Here is a 20,133-nt window from a genome sequence, read left to right as displayed (position 1 = left end):
GCTGCAGTGCAAAGTAAACGGAAGAAAAAAAATAGAAATTCCGTCGTGTTACATCTCCATTCAATAATTAGGAAGACGCCTAATCCGTGTGCCACATCAATACATTCAGATTGCCATGTGAAAATGTGCACATATGGGCATTGTGTTTACATGCATTACCTAATGGTGCCATAATGAAATGCCAACTGCAGTGAAAAGGCCATTCTTCTATAAGACAAGACGCAGCACAACAGAGATGCCAATAAACAGAGCGATACCGGCCCCCCAGGGAGGAAAAAAAATGACAAAACAAGCCAACTCGCGACTACATCCTGACATGAGTAGCACAGCACAACAGGGAAAATGTATTTACAAATATGTAATAGATGGTGGGAATTGAAACTTGGGCAGAGAGAGAGGGGGCGAGTTTCAATACGTCCTGAATCACTGCCGCCCTTAGTGATTGGTGCTGTAACTCAAGGTAATCCAATCATGTTTTTTTTTAGAAAAAACAAAATGGGGGTGTGACATTGTATGTTATGTTCTCAATTACACTGTATCCAATGAATATATCCATACTAAAACAGACTCTACAAAACTCTGCTTTGTCTGTTATTGTCTCGGCAAGAAGGAGGCCTGAGGCGCGGTTGTGTGTTTGCTCATGTGTGTGAGCAACCGTAACACACAGTGTCGATTGTTGGGGACGGTGTGTTTAGCAAACCGCTAACGGGACAAGCATCCAGCCAGCCCTCACTACGGATAGAAAAAAATGTAGTATTTGCTATTCTCATGTTGAACAGTACTTGTGTGTGTGCAGTCACAGGTATTCTAATTCCAAAGACAGGCTTCGCCATTTAGTCAGATGTCTACACGCTACGTGTGTGTAAGGACAATAAACGTCTTTAGCAAAAGTCCCAATTGGGGAATTTAATTCCTAACCCTGGGAAAAACAATGAATGGCGTCATAACTCACAGAATATATCTGCCTGAGTGTGCTACATTAAAGTATCACACCACCTAGCGTTGACTGACAATGAAATGCATTATGTCAGTTGGATTATCAGGTGGCTTTGAAGACCGGCGCACACACCCAGTAAACCCAAAAATAAAGTCAAGGTGAACTAGGAAACCCACTCAGTCCACTGTAATGATTATTGCCTCATCCTGGTGGAGGCTGGGGACAAGAGATCGGAGTTGACCCGTTTCAAAACCCAGGGAAACCCATTGCTGCCCATCCCGGGCGACAAGCCGAGAACCTGAATGGTGGAGAGTCGACTGAAAGGAGGCCGGCGGGTGTTGGCCGGCAACCAGGGTTGTCACTCGTCACCAATTCCGTTTTTGATTTTCAGGAACAGAAACACAGGGCGTAGCTGGAAGGGAGCAGAGGGTCCAGTGTGGGGACCTTAGGATTGCGTGTCTCAGTTGGGAAGGGACTGCACTGGGGAGCTTTTCGGTGGAAATGAGAGGAAGCACCTGCAGGTCTAAAAGCCAGGGTTCAATGCCAGTAAAAAGTGGATTGCCCCTTGCGGATAAGAAGAGTTTCCAGGCCCCGGGAGAGGCAGTTCAATTATCTTGGTGTCTTGTTCATGTGGACGAGTAAAACGGAGAGAGGGAGCTGGACGTTCAGTCCGTAGCGCGGCGGTTGATGAACTGGACCACTGTGGGGAGGAGGGCGCTGGGACCCAAGACAAATCTCTCCATTTACCAGTTCTCTGGTGTTTCTTGAGGCAGCAACTGAAATAATTAAATTGCGAATTAGAAAAACCCAAATGAGCTTTCCAAGCTGCCTCCCTGTCTCCCCCTAACATTCTTTTGGTTAACTTTTTTTCAATTGTGTGATTTAAGCAGTGAGTGATTCCTCCTATTTAGGCCACGCAATGAATATGTACTAAGCTCAGTTCAGATATGTAGCAGACAGCAGGCTAATGTTTAATGGTCAAAACTGGGCTAATGAGTGGAACTCGGATAGCCCTGTTTGTAGACCCCTCCTGCTACATCTGATGCCAGTTTGTAATGATGTTCCCAGGATGGAAACATGTGGTAACTATGTCAGGTTATTTGTTTTGCTGATTCCCAGGAAACTTAAACTTTCACTTGCTTCACCTCATACACATGATGCAGACAAGGGTGTGTGTCGTCGGCTCCTTATTTCTAAAGATCTACAAGCATCTGCAGACTGAATTTCCCCTGATAAATTCCCCCGAAATGTGTTTGTTTGAAAGAAAAAAAAAAGCTTCAATAATTATTTTCCAAAAATGTTGTTTACGGCAGCCATATATATAGGGGAAATAATGAAAGATTCCAAAATAATTGAGAGAACTCCAAAAACATGTCTGTAATTAACTACATTATTAAAAAGTAGATATGTACATAATGGACTGGACACCAGATTCATTTGATAATGCACAAAACACCTACTGTTAACAAAGGAAACCCATCCTTTAACAACCTGGTAAATGCACTATAATTCTAGTCAGGGGTTTTCTTGCTTTTTTTCCTTTTTTTAACACGAATAGTCAAGATTATTTCTGTTCAAAAGCATAACACACTGAATGTTTCAATATCAGCGGCCATACAAGTACCTTCTAGCACATACTGTATTTTTCAGTACCTCCAGGCTTTTTTTTCCACTCCTGTGTAAGTGTGCTTCGGTGTTAGATCACAGCAGCTCCCTCGTCTAAGTCGCTCCAACAAACCATCAAGGGAAGGAGGTGGCCATACATTTGTCTTTTTCACACACGTGCACGACACGTTAACAGGGATGGGCTCTATGGGCCCGTTTAAACCCACGGCTGACAGAGGACTGGAATGGTTGAATCGAAGAAAAAAAAAGGAAATGGATGAATGTAAAAATATTTGGAAAATAAATACATAATTTAACAAGGTACCCAGGGGCTCTCCGGGGGCCACCATCAAAACTTCTAACATTTCTGGAAAGCAGGTCCTCTTCTCTTAGAGGAACCAGCAGGAAATAGAGTGAGCGGAAGCGGTGGGACAAGAGATGATGAAAGAAAAGTACAGTAAAAATTAGTCTCGTCTGAATGGGGGGGGAAAAGGTGCGAGGAGGAACTGCAGACTAATCGGATTATGACCAGGAAGAAGGAGAAAGACAGAGAAAGGGTAAGAAGACATAAACCAGGAGTAGGATACTTCCTCAAAGGGGGCCAAAAAGGAATAAGTGTGATCTCTACACATGGAGACAAGGTGAGAATCACTTGCGTTTACGTTCATGAGAAATGAAGCACCACCCACACGGTTACATTACACGTTCAACTGTGATCTTCAGGCATGACGGTGAGGCGTGTGCGAGTACGTCATGCAATTGGGGCGTCCTCGTCAGAATTCACCCTCTGATTTCTTCTTCCTCCCAGGAAAATACATAAATGAAAAAAGAATGGGCAGAGAAAATGAGTGTGACACAGTGGATGATTGCGTGTACTGAAATAAAACTGGCCTTCACTAGCCATTACACATCAATTGCAAATACCACAAACAGTTACCTACAAATGGGTCGCGACATTCACACCATTCTCAGTTTTAGGAGAAAGGGGGCGGGAGGATGGAGTGAATCAAAGGAGCGTAACTTACGATTGGAAAGACAAATGTCATAAGGAATAAAACAGGGACAGAAAAAGTTGGGGGGCAGGTTTAAAAATAACTAATTAATACATGTGCAGTCTCCTGATCATTCGCAAGGCCTTCGCAAGATTTGGCCTTCACAGGCATGCGTCAGAGTGAGTAAGCAGTTTAAAAATAAGACTATACCTTAACTAAAACACTAAAACTGTAGCACTTAAATTGTACTTATAATGGCACTTATCTATAACATGTTTTGCTTATTTGATGAAGATTGTACTTTGTTACTTGTTCTTCTGAGTTTGTATCTCTACGGTTGAAATGCAATTATTGTAAGTCGCTTTGGATAAAATGTAATGTAACAAAAAATCAGCTCTACAGGTTTTTGTTGTTTCAATAAAAAAAACAATAAACCAAACCTTGATATTGAGGTATGGCTTACCTGCACTGCACTGCATAACGATTCCTGATCAAAATGCATTTAATAAAACAAAAGTTTTTTTTTTTAAATGTTTTTTTTCACACCAGGGTCATACTTTTTTTGATCTTTTAGCAACTCCAAAGCAGAGACTTTCGGAGAGAAGAGATTTTTGAAAAAGACACGGGGCTTAACAGCAATGTCCATTAGGGTACGCAACATGGGCCTAAACCCCGTCATGGTGCAACTGCGACATAAATCCTCCAGTGCACTGGTTAAACCGTGAACATCGCTTTCCACTCGTTATTACACAGGTCTCTGGAGGCAGGCTGTCCAGCAAGACATGTTCTGCATGTGCCACCATTCTCCTGCTGTTCCCCTTCGTTTGGCCCAGCTCGACATCTATATAATCAGGTTAAGAATAAAATCATAAACCATCAAATGAAAAAGAATAAAATTGCCATCATAAAATTCAGCTGCCATTTTTTGGAATCAGAAATCTCTGATAAGGGCGTGCAGAATGTGACTAATAGTACGTCTCTTGTGCTCATAGCGTTTAAAGATTTCATTCATTCTTCAGAATAGTGCAACACACACTCCAAAAACATATTGATTGACTTGGCGGTCACATGTAAGTTGTGGAGGCATTCACACAACAAACACAAACATGGTTTTTGATGAATTTCAAAGAAATGTATTATTTTAGTGTTAGAATGTTTGCAACCCAGACTAAAGCAAAGCCATTTTAAAGATGTCCTGAAGCTTCTGACAGACATCAAAGAACCTGTGGCTGCCGGTTAAACCTGGACATCAATGAAGAGACTAAGTCATGGACCTTTAATCGTATCAAAAGGGTGCCATCTGTCAATAATCATCAATCATCAATAAAAGTCCACCATCTTTACACACACCTTTCTTGCTGTATTTTTTAAAAACAGGCTTATTAGTCGATTCAAATTACTGCTGGCGTCTGCTCCATGTCTTTAAATATCATAATTTACTGAATGCCTTTTAAATGGGACATGCAACCATATTTAAAAGATTGGATTAAAATGGGAATCTGCTTTGAGAGTTCATATACATCATGCCTGATAGAGACAAAATAACATACAAGAAATACATTTTATATGTATATACACTCACCGGCCACTTTATTAGGTACACCTGTCCAACTGCTCGTTAACACTTAATTTCTAAGCATCCAATCACATGGCGGCAACTCTGTGCATTTAGGCATGTAGACATTGTCAAGACAATCTCCTGCAGTTCAAACCGAGCATCAGTATGGGGAAGAAAGCTGATTTGAGTGACTTTGAACGTGGCATGATTGTTGGTGCCAGAAGGGCTGGTCTGAGTATTTCAGAAACTGCTAATCTACTGGGATTTTCACGCACAACCATCTCTAGGGTTTACAGAGAATGGTCCGAAAAAGAAAAAACATCCAGTGAGCGGCAGTTCTGTGGGCGGAAATGCCTTGTTGATGCCAGAGGTCAGAGGAGAATGGCCAGACTGGTTCGAGCTGATAGAAGGGCAACAGTGACTCAAATAACCACCCGTTACAACCAAGGTGGGCATAAGAGCATCTCTGAACGCACAGTACGTCCAACTTTGAGGCAGATGGGCTACAGCAGCAGAAGACCACACCGGGTGCCACTCCTTTCAGCTAAGAACAGGAAACTGAGGCTACAATTTGCACAAGCTCATCGAAATTGGACAATAGAAGATTGGAAAAACGTTGCCTGGTCTGATGAGTCTCGATTTCTGCTGCGACATTCGGATGGTAGGGTCAGAATTTGGCGTCTACAACATGAAAGCATGGATCCATCCTGCCTTGTATCAACGGTTCAGGCTGGTGGTGGTGGTGTCATGGTGTGGGGAATATTTTCTTGGCACTCTTTGGGCCCCTTGGTACCAATTGAGCATCGTTGCAACGCCACAGCCTACCTGAGTATTGTTGCTGACCATGTCCATCCCTTTATGACCACAATGTACCCAACTTCTGATGGCTACTTTCAGCAGGATAATGCGCCATGTCATAAAGCTGGAATCATCTCAGACTGGTTTCTTGAACATGACAATGAGTTCGCTGTACTCAAATGGCCTCCACAATCACCAGATCTCAATCCAATAGAGCATCTTTGGGATGTGGTGGAACGGGAGATTCGCATCATGGATGTGCAGCCGACAAATCTGCGGCAACTGTGTGATGCCATCATGTCAATATGGACCAAACTCCCTGAGGAATGCTTCCAGCACCTTGTTGAATCTATGCCACGAAGAATTGAGGCAGTTCTGAAGGCAAAAGGGGGTCCAACCCGTTACTAGCATGGGGTACCTAATAAAGTGGCCGGTGAGTGTATATATATTAATACAACTCCTGTGGTAGTCTACTTGTTTGTTTGTTTCCTGTGGTGACGTGAATTCCACTTTACAGTCTGGCTTCTTATGCTGTGCCGTGTGCTGGGCTTTGCCACATTAAGGTTTCTTTTTGCTAGGCACAAAGGTGGTGTCTCAAAATGTGAAGTCATAGGAACGGGTATAGCGTGAAACACACACACACACACACACACACACACACACACACAGGCAGCAAACAACACAATTACTCAAATAGAAACGGATTCAGTGAATATTAATCTGATAAAGGGGCAGAAGAAGGGATGTAGAAGCTGTGATCAGCTGGTGAGACTGAATGGTGAAGCGGGAGGAAGAGACAGGGAGGAAGGATGGCTGGCGGGTGGAGGAAAAGCGAAGGGAGAGAGAGCGCCATGAGGCCAAACGGACAATGAATGAGAATCTAAGAATGAGAATGAAACACAGGGCACGAAGCGCTTGCACAAACCCACTCAAACGCACACACAGACAGAGGCCTTTTTGTGTTTTAATGCAGTTTAATGGGGCCCATTCTGCAGACGCTTTGTGGGAGTGTGACCAATTCATTACTGTGCTGGACACACAATCTTTCAGAGCCGAGGCATGGAATTGAGAGAGAGAGACAGCAAGGGCAGGAGACGGGCATCCGTTTCTTTCTCCCAACCTTGACGTATTTAGTGGGCTTTGCTTTTTTTCTCTCCTCTTGGTCTTTCGTTTGGCCTTTATTACTCAGCCAAGGTTCTTTATGTCTCTGCTTTAAGGACCATACTGCTGTGCTGGCATGTTTTATCCAACAAATTATGTAGGACTTGACATGAATGATCATCCATTTCCTGAAGAATAACATAGCACTGTTGCATATGCACTGAATTTCCATTGAAAACCTCTCTTTGCATGTCTGAGAGTCGAATATTTCTACTGGTATTTTGGGGGAAACTGGTCCTTGGTAAAGGCTAAATGTCGTCCACTACTCATCCATCCAAATGTGACAACAACAACAGCTACATTGTCCTTCGTCCTTGTCCCCCGGGCCCTGTGTAATCACCAGCAGACATGTTGCACCGGTCTCTGCTCTGAGCTTTGCTCTCCTCTCATGGGGTTGCATTGTTTGGTTCTGACAAGGACCGTCTCTCTGACCCGATACTCCACGTCATGCCACAAAGGTCAGGGTCAAATATATTTAGTCACGTTTGTGGTACCACTAGTTTTCTTGGCAACACATGCAGGACAGCACTGTCTGGGTAACAGATGGACACACACACACAGTGGAAGTCTCCAAACCCAATCCATTTCTACGCAGAGATGGTGGAGAATTAAACAGGGTCAAACGTTAACCTGCGCTGGCCTCCGATATTGTAGTTTCTTCACGGTAGAACATTATTTGATAAATAATTAACCCTCTCTCTAAGTGTGGCAGAATTATTTTGCAGGGGTAAAGTTTTTAATAATCTAAATTTTTCCCTAATTGCAAAAAGTATGGCTGTTTGAACTCTTACAACGATGAGAGTAATACACTTCTAGACGGTCTATATTTTTCACTCATCATATTTCACCACAGCGGGATTTATTTAAGTATCCATGTAAGATTTATTGGGCCGACATGCTGTTAAATGGGGAGCATGTTCAGGTTTTTTCATATTGACACCCAAGAGCCCACAAGCAAGAATGCAGACACGTAAAAAAAAAAAACATTGTTCACCTTAATTCACCTAACTTCTCTCACAACCGGACTATTCTAACTAAACTATTCTTAAATCTTAATGAAACGTTTCAACACACTCTCTATATACAGACGCTGTGCATTTTGCTGCCTCAGGGACACACACACACAAGTTCTCTTTTGCATCTTATGACCGTCTAGATGGTCCTTCGACCTAAACCGTAAGTGCACAAAGCCAATTTGATTGAGCCCAGCGGAGTGTCTGTGGCTACAGGTTTTCATGACCAATCACTTCAGTCATTCACGAAGGGCCTTTTTTTTTTTTTGACAAAGGCCAAACAACTCTAATCTCGTTTGTCAGAGTAAGACCACTATCAAAACATTGGCACAATTGCAGTGTTCCTGGAAACACTCTGGGCTGACAATTTGTCAAGTAGCATTTATTATATGTCAAGACTTTATTGTGTCTCCTCTCGCTGCTGTAGTCCACTATACTGTCTATCCCAGCATCCTTAAAAAAAAGTCCTTTGAGCACGGCCAAACAGATGTTTAGCTTTGCAATAATGCAAAATAAGTAAAGGCTTGTTTTAATAATGGCGGAATTATGCTATGAAACCGGAAATGTGTCAAAGGTGTTAAGGCAGCTGGTGAAGGGGACTGGCGTCACTAAAGGACAGACTAGACCCAAGCTTTCTGCGTGTGCCTGCAATCCCGTCCCTAGTAGGGCTTGTGCTCTCTGGAGGACATTGATAAAATATGAATGAATTATTGGCTGTTACTTCACACAAAAAGTTTGAGAAGGTTCACACCGGCCACAGTCCTCCCAAAGGAAATTTGTGACAAAATCGTTGCTTGATGGACGCAAAGAACATGCACATACACAGAGAAACTAGAAACCATTAGTGTTCAACAGACGCGACACATCAGAACGCTCCAACCACTGTGCTCCCATGATGATAAGGAAGGGGAGAGGAGGCACAGAGTCGCTGTCATCCTCTTCATCGTCCTACGGCTCTCTGCCACTGCGGTTGTTCCGTTCTTGTCCAGTCGGTCATTTCTCCAAGTACTACATGGCCAGCAGACCTCTCGTCTGCGTCGTCTCCCAACCACTAAGCTCCCAATTCAGTTTCCCAATCCTCTCATCACCAAGAAAACAACAAGGGGTTATTCCCCGACATCTTTGTGCCTCCATTGTCTTTGTTCTTTTTCTGTTCTTCCCTCTTTGCCGCCGCTCAAAACCGGTTGACAGGTTACAGCCTACTTATCATTGTCACACTCCTACCATCCAGCCTTAGCTTTCAGAATATTATTTTTGAACTGTAAACATCTTTTGCAGCTTTCGATTCTCGTTTCCTCCTTTCTCCCAACCCGTTAAGCCCTCTTATGCCACTGCTCCGGCCACTGATTAGATACCCTTCTTCCTCTAATTTTCTCCTTCCCTATTCTCCCCATCTGCTCATCATCTCTTTGTTTCTTGTCCCGGGAAAGGAGAAAGCTCCTCTTTCCCTTTCCGTTCACCTTCTATGGCGTCTTTTTCTTCTTTCTCACTCACTGACTCTCAGAAGACCTTCCAGCTAAAAGGTGTGAAGGAGGAACTAAGTGCTTTCCCCTGTCTATAAACAATGTCCTTTATGCCTGCATGGCTCTGGGCCTGCCCAATTGCGGGAGGGAAACGTCTGCAGAGATTTATTCATTGCTCAATGTGTCTCAAATTTGCTCATGCTCTTTCCCACCTGTGAAGTGAGAGGATAGCCAGCAGCACACCTGAGAAACAACAACTAAAGACGGTGCAGCGAGAGGAGAAACCATAGAGTTGACAGAGGAGGAAGGGACAGCACCAATCTCCTCAGCACATTTAATCATCAGTTTAATCAGAGATTAATTGAATGGACGGGTCTTGCTAAGTGAAGTGAATGCGTTAAACAATTAAGCAATAAGGTACAAGAGGCTGTGCGTCACCTTCAATAATGTGACAGTTCGGGGGGGTTGTGTAGGCCTGACGCACAGCAGAGGGCCGGCAACCCTCGGAAACCGATCATTTATGTGTTTTCCAGAGAGCTAAAACGTCAACTAACGTGTCATCCTTTCTTAACTCATGACTTGATGAATCCTAGTCGTGGCAAAGAGACGTGTGCATGAAATACCTTATGAGTAAACAAGTGAAACGGAGGGTCTAACAGTTAATATTAAGGATAAATACTGTAGGCTGTCCTTTTTAATAAATATTACTAGTGAGAAAGGTTATCTGTCCCCCGACATAAATGAAACTATTTACTAAGGATCTCTCGGCTCCGGATAGATGCTGCAGGGTAGGATCAAGAAATAGTCAGCAACGGTAAATACAGGATAAAGATATCATGATCTCCTTCGCATTAAGGGAATCTCCGGGGTTCTGCTTCAGGCGTAATGAAAGGCTTGGACCTTGAACTGAACAACTGCTGATAAATTTAATGAAAAATAAAACAAGAACATTCTACAATTTGTAGGTCTTTGGAGCCAAAGAAAAAGTTGAATTATAATATTTGTGGGGTTTGCACATCTTCGGGTTTTATTGAATGCGCTGCTGACATTTCGTTATTAACATCCTCACCCTGAAGGCCACTAAGTGCATGCAGGAGGAGACTATTTATCTGTCAAACAGCTAATTTGCTATAGCAGCAGTCGCTCTTCACCTTTCCTTCTCCCAATTCCCTCACCCAAACCACAGAGGGGAAGTCTAATCTTATTTTCTTCTCCAACTCACTCCCTCCGCTTTAATCTCTGCGCAACTATCTCTTTATGTCCTTCAAAAGGCTGGTGCCACTGCATTGGCTCTTCTGAGCATTTTTAAATTGCTTCTCGTCGCTCAGTCCTCTCCATGTTCACCTGACCCTGAAGCGTTGTTTTTTTGTATTCCGTTTCCCGTGTGCGTCTCGTCTCCTCATCTCATCTCTCCCTCCGTCTCTCTCAAGCAGGTGATTTACACACGTCGCCCATTTGTCAAGGACAATGCGCGGTTGGAGCAATCGCTATTGTAACTCCGCAGACCGACTGACAGCCTGTCAACTGAGCGCCGGCCATGGGCCAAAGAGAAGCCTGTAATAATTTCCCTGGAGACGGATGGGATGGCACAGGGTACACATAGGAGGGATACAGACAGATTAATATGTGGGGAGCGAAGTCGCTGTTTTTTTTTTCACGTTTACAACCACTGCAAATAGAAAGAATGGCTGAGATTATTTTTATATTTACTATGTTTTACTTTGTAAGGGTGCAGCAGAAATCCAAAATAGCTAAAGTTTCTAAATGAAAAAAACTTTTAGCAACTAGAAAAATCTGCCTCAGTAGCTGCTGTTTGACCCTATTCCCCAATAACCCTTCCTCTGTTCCTCCACATTTCAGTTGGATGGGAACGCAAGTGAAAAAATAAAAAGCAACAACAAGATACAGATGGAGACCAAGGTTGGGCTAGTAATGCAGTTGGCAACATAATGTATGCCTCTTTATTTTTGGAAGAGGAAGTAAGTGTCCTTGTGTGCGTGCATATACATAATGCAGACATCATTTCTATTTGGCCAATAGAAGGGAAGTGAGACCACAAGAGAGCCCTTTCAATCCAAAGCATAAAATCCAATTTTTGACTGCTCTCTGTGCAGTTCATGACTAATAAAACCCAAGTATCATAGAGGGGCAGCCTTATACTGCACAACGTGTACGTTTTGCTGATGCGTGCGCACTCGCACAGTCAATAGTGAATCCGCGCTGTTTAATAATTTAATGAATGTTTTGTCCACTGGTCAAGAAGCCAAATGCTCTTAAGGGGGAGTTACATTCAATTTTAATCCTCCAGCAAATAATGCCTTTTGATTCTACTTCACTATTAGGTTGTGAGTCTGTGTTTGCAGATATGTTCCGACAGTTCGGTGTTGTGCGTTGGTAGGTGATTGCAGGGATGCAGCAGGGGGGCGATGGGGGGGGGGGGCACAGTGGCATTTCAGGTTTTACTTGTGCATGTAAACTGATATGAGGCTTCCAGTGTGGGCCTATTGGTATCCATGTCCCAGTGCAATACATCCAGGCACCAGCACCTTCATCATTGTCCTGTGGACCGAGGGGAGGAGGAAAGTAATGACGTCACTCCAGGAGGTCTATGAGTGTTCTTACTTTGTCCGACAATTTTTTAAAATGTGAATCGAAGGGTATTTTTGTTATTGTGACTTAAGGGCAAAAATAAATGTTTAGATAAGGACAGTACCGTATCTGAAGAAAAGCCACAACAAAGATATTTTTCATGGTAGTCCTTTTCATCTGCAGTGAGTGACTGTTGAAAGAGAGGAAGTTGGCTGTCGAGCAGCCATTCAGACAAACACAAAGACAGAGATGGCGAGGGACTGAGGGATGGGGAGAGAGTTTGAGACAGGGAGACAGGGAGTGAGACAGACAGACAGACAGGGAGCGAGACAGACAAACAGAGAGACAGGGAGCGAGACAGACAGACAGACAGACAGGGAGCGAGACAGACAAACAGAGAGACAGGGAGCGAGACAGACGGACAGAGACAGGGAGCGAGACAGACAGAGCGCGAGAGAGACAGAGAGACAGACAGGGAGCGAGACAGACAGACAGACAGGGAGCGAGACAGACAGAGACGGGAAGTGAGACAGACAGACAGAGAGACGGGAGAGAGACGGCACCGGTCAATGCTCAGTTGGGGCAGGAAGAAAAGCCTTCAAAACAGAGTTCTTTTCAAATGACACTTTCCATCGTCTAGCAAATGAAGAGGCCTACTACCACCAACTGAGCACACACACACACACACACACTAAATGTCAGTATGGCCATGGTTACGCCGATTCACATTTAGTAGAGAGGTTAATTGAATTGGAATCTATCACTGACTGATTCAAGACAAAGATTAAGCGAGAAGATGATGAAGTCCAGAAGACGGATGGGAAAAAGGGAGGGCAATGTCAGGGAAAAGAGTTTATCATCTTTACAATTAAGTCATGACTACTGCAGAGAGGAGGAAGGATTCGGAATGTCAATGCGTCAAGAGAAGCCGCCCTGTGCATGGAATTAGTTGTGTGTGTGTTGGTCTCTGTGTGCAGTTGTTTGTTTGGCAGTTCGATCAATCGGCAATTGAAGGGAAAATGGCCGCAGAGGGAGGGCTTGCAGGCCCCCCAGTGATGGAACGACCTTAAAGAATGAGATGTCTTTGGTCTCTATGGCAGCTAACGACACTGTTGTGTGCTTCTCATCAGTGGGAACACACAGAAGGATACGGAAGATGGACAGATGCATTGAAGAGGGAGGCAAGAGAAAGAGAGTGGGGCGTGAGGCTAGACAATTTGGGCCCGGGTTTCCATGGCAGCTGATTTGAGTGCAAGTGTGCTTTGTGGGAAACAGAAAGATTACCTGAAGGATTGCTGCGATGCTTTTGCAGGTAGGGTTCATAACACGAGATCAGTTTGCAGATGATTGCGCTGCGTCGATTGGCAGATGAAGGCTGATTTACGACAAGTGTATCATTATGGATAATGGCAAGCATAAAAAGAAATGTTGGTTTACAGTCATCGGAGATCTACAACTCATTGTTTGAACATACAATGTACCCTAGTTTCAAAATTTAACCATAGATGAAGAAGACAGTACATCAACACAAAGCCACATGTGCTCTTTTTCCTTTACCAGCCAAATTGTCGAAACAACGAATAAACAACAGAGAGAATGCTGGAGCCACTCTACACAGATTGTAGGATTAGGTGCAGCGTGTTTTAACTAGCTTGCACATATTTACAGGCCTGTGCTCTCAAATGCAGCAAAATCTTGTATTGGGATGTCCCAAGAATACTGATTTTAAATGTAGCTTTCTTTCCCCCCCTCTCTATGTTCCTAATTAGTGGAGGTTATTTTAGTGAATGTGAATGCACTGTTCCGACTGATGTCTACATGCCAGTTTTTTAAAAGGTTTTTGCCGAAGCGTAATCTGTATACATTGGGCAAGCTGGAGCCAGATTATCATGGGATAGCCCGAGGACACTTCCATGTAGATGGAAATTGTAACTTCCAGACACAGCTTCCACAAATAAACAAGTAAGCAGCTATATCTAAATGAAAACTCAAGCTTCTCAGAAGTGAAAAACCTGATTGCTGAAAACAGAGAGGACAGTTTTTGGCACTTTGTCTTTCATATTGTTGAGGTAATCCCCTCCTCGTGCACAGAAACCGGAACCGACTCTAGACAAATTGAATTGAGTTGAGAATTGAGAATTGAGTTGCCTGAATCTAATTCTTAGTGAACAATCATACGTTTCTTCATCAGTGCTTTGAAATCTCTTCTAGCACAAAACACTTTTTTTGGGGGGGGTTACAGACCAAGGAGGGTGCATTCTAAAACTTTTAACCAACATGTGGATGTTTGATGATCAGGGGAGATCGTTGTGATAGTCTGGGGAGAAATTCAGAAATGACAGAATATAAGTTTCTAATTTCTTTGCAGTCTGAATGAAAGATGGATGAAGATAGAGAAAGGGAAACATTCTTTAGATATCTGGAATGAGGAGTGTGCTTACTTTAAATTGAAAGTGCTGCCCTTCTTATTTATGTTAATATGCAAACCCATCATTATAACTGTTGAGTCTGATTACGTTATTCTCCTCGCGTTCATGCAGACAAGTGTTTCACACACCCTAAAGGCATTTGCTCAATGCTGACTTTAGCACTTTACCACATTGTTGCTGTGAATCACAACGAGTTCCACTGTGTCACAACAGATCACATCACTCAACTCATTGACTCTTTAATTATACATTTTAGAATATACATACTTAGCATTACAGCTCTAACGTTAATGTATTCTACTCGAGGGACAAAGGTAACAATGTTACTTTTGTTCTAAAGGCATTCCAACTTCGAAATTAATTTTATAGATTAAAGTTCTTGATCGAGTGCTTTATTTTATTTTCGAGGAGTCAGCCATGAGCACTGTTTCCATGGGACTATTTCCTTCAGTTCATTAAAAAAACACTAATATTAAACGTCTCTTTTTGACGACTTCGGCCATTCCAATAGAAGAGACAAGAGTAGAAAGCTCCAACTAACAGGTAGTCATAGATATTCTTAAGTCTTATTTGCATGCCTTCCAGTGGAGGTCAAATTGTTGCCGTTTCTTCCTGTGAGTGTGCGCGTGAATGCGGTGAGGTGCACCGTGTGTCAAGATTAAGCGGAGATGAAAAATAAGCTAAGACAACTATTGAGCTCTCTCCCTCCTGAGGTCTCCTCCTGTTCTGCTTCTTCCTCGCCCCCCCACCTTTCAGTAGACTGTTAGCCAATTAGGTGACTCTCATCGCTTTAATCAATGGCGACACGAGCGGGCACACATTGACATGCATTCGGACCACGCACACACCTGCACACACACACACACACTGCCCGTTCCCTCAGTAATGTCTAGGTCTGTTACTATGGAGATAGGGAGATAGGGGTGTAGGGAGTGATATGTGAATATAAGTGACATGAGCAGATCCACAATTAAATGCAGTGCAGGAGGAAGAAAGGGAAGGCGTGTGATTTAATCTAAGACAGTCACACTCCTAGTTTTGCACACATACACACACACACACACGCGGCTCTCGGGGCAGTCAACTCATTTTTATAATGCATTATATAAGAAAGATTTAGTTTAGAAAAACAAACTTTTAATGGCAATTAATCTAGATTAATGAATTTCAAAATATAAGATTCTTTAATTGATTGATTATCAATTTCTGCCTCAGAGCCATGTGATCATTTGTAACACATCCAAGAGCAAGCTGGACAATTAATTTTACTTTAGTATAAAAGGATCCTGCAAATATTGAGGGTAAATGTGTTAAAGTGGCATTGATTGTGCTTCGTTTCTGCTTATTAGGGCACCAGGCAAGCCATTTATCAGGCAGCTAACTGCACAGGTGGTCCCAAACCACCTGTCCACCGAACGGCCACTTGGTAATAGGCAGAGAAACTTATTCCTTTTTCATTTTACTTTTATTTCTGAAAGATATTTCATTTTAAAATAGACGGACGCTCCCCCTATTACGCGCTCTTGTCCCTCTTGAAAAACGTCTCAAATGAAACCGGTCGGAGAGGCAAAACATTTCGGGGAGCGCTGAGCTACATAACCAGACGTCAAATGAGCCCCTCCAAAATTTGGACGGAGCAGTCAACAGACTGAGGGGCTTGGAGGCCTGCAGAGGCTTTTAATCAGTCAGTGATGAGGGGAGCAACAGCGAGAACAAAGCCCAATTTGTCAATGCAAACTAGCTGGTTGATGTCCCGATGAAAAAAAAAAAAAAAAGAAGTAAAACTTGGCAACACATTTGTCCCTAATGAATCCTGCACAGATACAGTGTGCAGTAGAAAAAGTATATCTCCTCATGAGCTTTCCTTAGGCAGCCAACAGTAGCAGACAGTGGCGTGCACGGCAGCTCTCAGTAACTGTGTCTGTACTAGCAAATGTGAATTATGAGACTGTCAAAAAAGGATTTACAAAATCAGCTCAAAAAGATGAAAAGGTCTAAACCAAGGGGCAATGAATAGGTGCATCGAGGAGGTGCTGTTGGCTCGGTCAGGGGTCCAGCGCTCAAATGCTGCCTCCTGCAGTGATGTGGGGCCATATCGTGTTTAACTGTTGAACTCGTGGTAGGAAATGATAAAGATGAAGATTAGATACATTCAAATTAACTCACCAAGATTTTGGTGTTATTTCCCTCGAGAATGGCTTCAGTTTGAAATAAACTTAATCTTCAGGAGTGTTAAAAAAAAAGCACATGAACAATGTAGAGTTGCGTAACACCATTAAGTGAGCACTGAATAGGCCTCAGCCCAGTGCGTCTGTATTTGGTTATTTTCCTTTTTATGCTAAATTAATTAGCTCAATGTTTCCAAAAGGCAGACAGCCAGTCAGGCTCACACACAAACACATCATTGGATTTTCTTTTGTGCCAGCATTTTAGCTACTCAATAAGAAACTCGCGCTCCCATATTGCAATACGTTTATCGAATCACAAACACTGGTCCATAGGGGCAGCAGTTGTAACTCTGAAAGCCTGATTGTTGGATCAGTGGGCTCATTTCAACATGCAATACCTGCATTAATGCATCAATGAATGGGTTCCTTTGTGAATCTGAGAGTAAGTTAGGTTTAACTTATTTATGTTGAATGTATTATTACATTATGCATTAAACAGTGGTATGAAGTTCAAGGTACAAGGTTGTAGCATATAACTGGGTTCTGAGTGACTAAATTGAGCAAACTGCGAGTCACGCTAATCATCATATAAGCTAAAAACACTATTATGTCAATTAAAATAGCTCTATTTAAGTATTATTTGTCCTGATTGGTTTTGAATGTAAATCAGCTGCTGATCTTTTGACACATACATAAAAATCTATATTTTCGTGCATGGATATTATTAGGCATGTCCATCCACCATTTGACTGTCATAAATAAATCATAATTCTACAGGTCAATTACTTGTCCAAACTCCATTTACATAAAATAAAATGTCCGTCAACATCGACACAAAGCAAAACCAGGAGGAAATAAATTAAATCTTTCCCCTTCATCAGCTCTCAGTGTGATGTAGGTTGACTCAGAGGGAACGCGAGCCATGCATGAAAACCTAGCGAGCATTAAAGACAGAGGCTCACTTTGTGCCAAATCTTTGTTGCCGTGTTTTTACATGAATGAACTTCCTGCGCCTCACCGGCTCCAATTTATTGTAGAGGTCAACGAAAACAACAGAGACAGGGCTGGAAGAGAGCCTCGTGCATTTTGACTTTGAAGCTGCCGCATCTGTGAGGCGCAGTCACTCCACACAAAACGTTAAACACCAGGGCACTCGTTACGACCCTACCTTCCTGCACTGCCTGGAAGGGGTTGTTCCCATCGACGAACTCCACGGAGAACGTGATCTTCTCCGTCTCCAGGATCTCGTTGTTCAGATTGAGGTCTGCGATGGCGAGACGAAACACCTCGTCGTCTTTCCGTGCCGACTCGTCAAAGATGGCGCCTGTTCACGTAGAAAGAAGCAGATTGCAAAAGAGGGTGATCAGTATTTACAGGGCTTCTGGAAAGGGAAAACAGGATGGTAACATCGATATGGGGAGATATGCAGAGCTCATCGACACATTGAGAAAAATGTTTAAATAAAAATAATTCATCACCAAGACATTGCTAGACAAAGTGTAAAGAAAGTTAGTTGATGCACATGGGATAAAGAAACACTGATGAGTCTCAGTATCCTTAAAAGTTCCCCTAAATACTGAATCAGTCATTAGTCATGTCCACCTGCAGTGTGACAGAAGAACGAGGCAGCATGGACCAACCACTGTCTGGAAGAGATTTCCGTCATCGCTTCGGTCTGCTACACACAATTAACTATGCGATATCCATTCCTCATTTTCGTCTCTTTTAGCCTCTCGTCTCAACCCTGTTTAACCATGAACCCGCTGGGCCAGTACTTGCGGGTTCGAGTTTGAGTGCAGTGAAGCTCTGCCAACTAGTTTTCACTTTGCAGAAAATAAGCTTTATCCCGCATAGTGCATGCAAGCGTGTGTGTGTGTGTGTCTGTGAGAGAGAGAGAGAGACTGACACACACACACACACACACACACACACACACACACACACACACACACACACACACACACACACACACACACACACGTTGCAAAATTCCATTAACGACGAGGAACGCTACATTGGCTTGAGGGCTATTTTGTACCACTTTTAGAAGACAGTTGCTGTTATTTTGGTCTTGTACAGTCCAATGAGTAAAGCATGATGCCAAACCGGAACAGTCCGAATCCTTCAATCCCAATGAAGAAAATATGCTGCCTCTCTGAAGATCTGTCTTTTGATTCCGTCTGAGAATCTCCACAGTCTGCCTTATTAGCCAAAAAAGTGTGTATCGTGTAACCTCGGTAGTTCATATAAAAAGATTTAAGTAATTGGCAGGAACGATCTTAAAAACCTCAATAGTATTTTCTCATTTCGATTTCAAATTTAACCTCCAAAAGACAATTTGTTTCTTTCACAAATTCATCACATGCAAAAGCAAATGGTGTTTGAAGGCCGGCGTGTTACCTGCTTCCTCATCAACCAGCCTCAATGAGGATGTATCTGGCAATAATTTGTTCCATCAGCATTTGCCAACCCTCCCACTGATTGAGCTCTGCTCGTTCCAATAAGCCTGCAGTATTGATGAGGTGAGACAAACAGGCCTGGACAAAGCGATAAATGAATCTTTGTGTTTCATTCTTTATTATTCCATTAGAGATAAATTATGAATCGGGTTCAAATCGGACTGAAAACAACACTGCTGCACACATTTCAAACTAGATCTACGACACAGAAGGACATTTTGCTACCACTCTTTAATCCAGACGGCAGTGAGATGGAAAGACAAAGTCACAGATATGAATATTCAATGATGGTGATGATGATGATGATGATGATGATGATGATGATGATGATGATGATATTTACCAGTCAAATACGGCTCTAAAATAAAAATAGAAAAACAGTGCTTTTCGAGTCGTCAGACCAGACAAAGCGCTGCTACACTGCACGCCACCATTCACCCATTCAACACCACAGTGCCACCTGGCCATCAGCAACGAGCCTTCATACGATTCACACAGCATAGTGACATCAGAACAACCATATTCTTAAAGCGGAGTTGCAGAATCTCATATAATGGAGAGAAAAAAAATCAAAGATATCATCTGTTCTCCGCCTTATTATTTTGGAACTTCTCTGCATCTTGATTTTTAAATGCCGACACACAGACTCGCACATAAACACACACACACATCACATAAATCCTCGGCCCCTCCTCCTTTCCAGCATGCGATGGTAAACATCGTATAAAATCAACCAGAAAAAGACATTATTTAGAATTTGCTTTACACAGACAAGGGCGGGAACCCTCGCACCGACCTGCACAAACTCAACCAATTCAAAAAGAAGACTGTCCTACTGTTAAATATGGGGAAATTTGTTTTTCTGCATAGAAATTATTGCCATTTCATTTTTAGTAAAAGGAAAATAAATTAAAGTGTATATGATATGTAGTTATCTTGGAAAGATAATATTTTATAGAGT

At 42.8% G+C, this 20,133-nt stretch overlaps 1 protein-coding gene across 3 annotated transcripts in view; it reads right to left on the bottom strand.

Annotated features, from left to right (window-relative positions):
• The window catches only part of grid2 (glutamate receptor, ionotropic, delta 2), a 301,762-nt gene that overhangs the window by 235,185 nt on the left and 46,444 nt on the right, over positions 1 to 20,133 (bottom strand). For all 3 annotated transcript variants that reach the window (XR_009956209.1, XM_037481965.2, XM_037481966.2), the window contains exon 2: positions 17,882 to 18,037. Coding sequence is in view for 2 of the 3 variants with exons in the window: in XM_037481965.2 (XP_037337862.2) it covers positions 17,882 to 18,037 (156 nt within the window). In the remaining variant the exon portion in view is untranslated. The remainder of the gene's footprint in view (positions 1 to 17,881; positions 18,038 to 20,133) is intronic.

This window comes from Pungitius pungitius, chromosome 5 (assembly GCF_949316345.1).
Source record: "Pungitius pungitius chromosome 5, fPunPun2.1, whole genome shotgun sequence".
In the NCBI taxonomy this organism is placed as follows: domain Eukaryota; kingdom Metazoa; phylum Chordata; class Actinopteri; order Perciformes; family Gasterosteidae; genus Pungitius; species Pungitius pungitius.
Note: the sequence above shows the minus strand (reverse complement) of the source record. Positions and strands in the feature narration are given on the sequence as shown.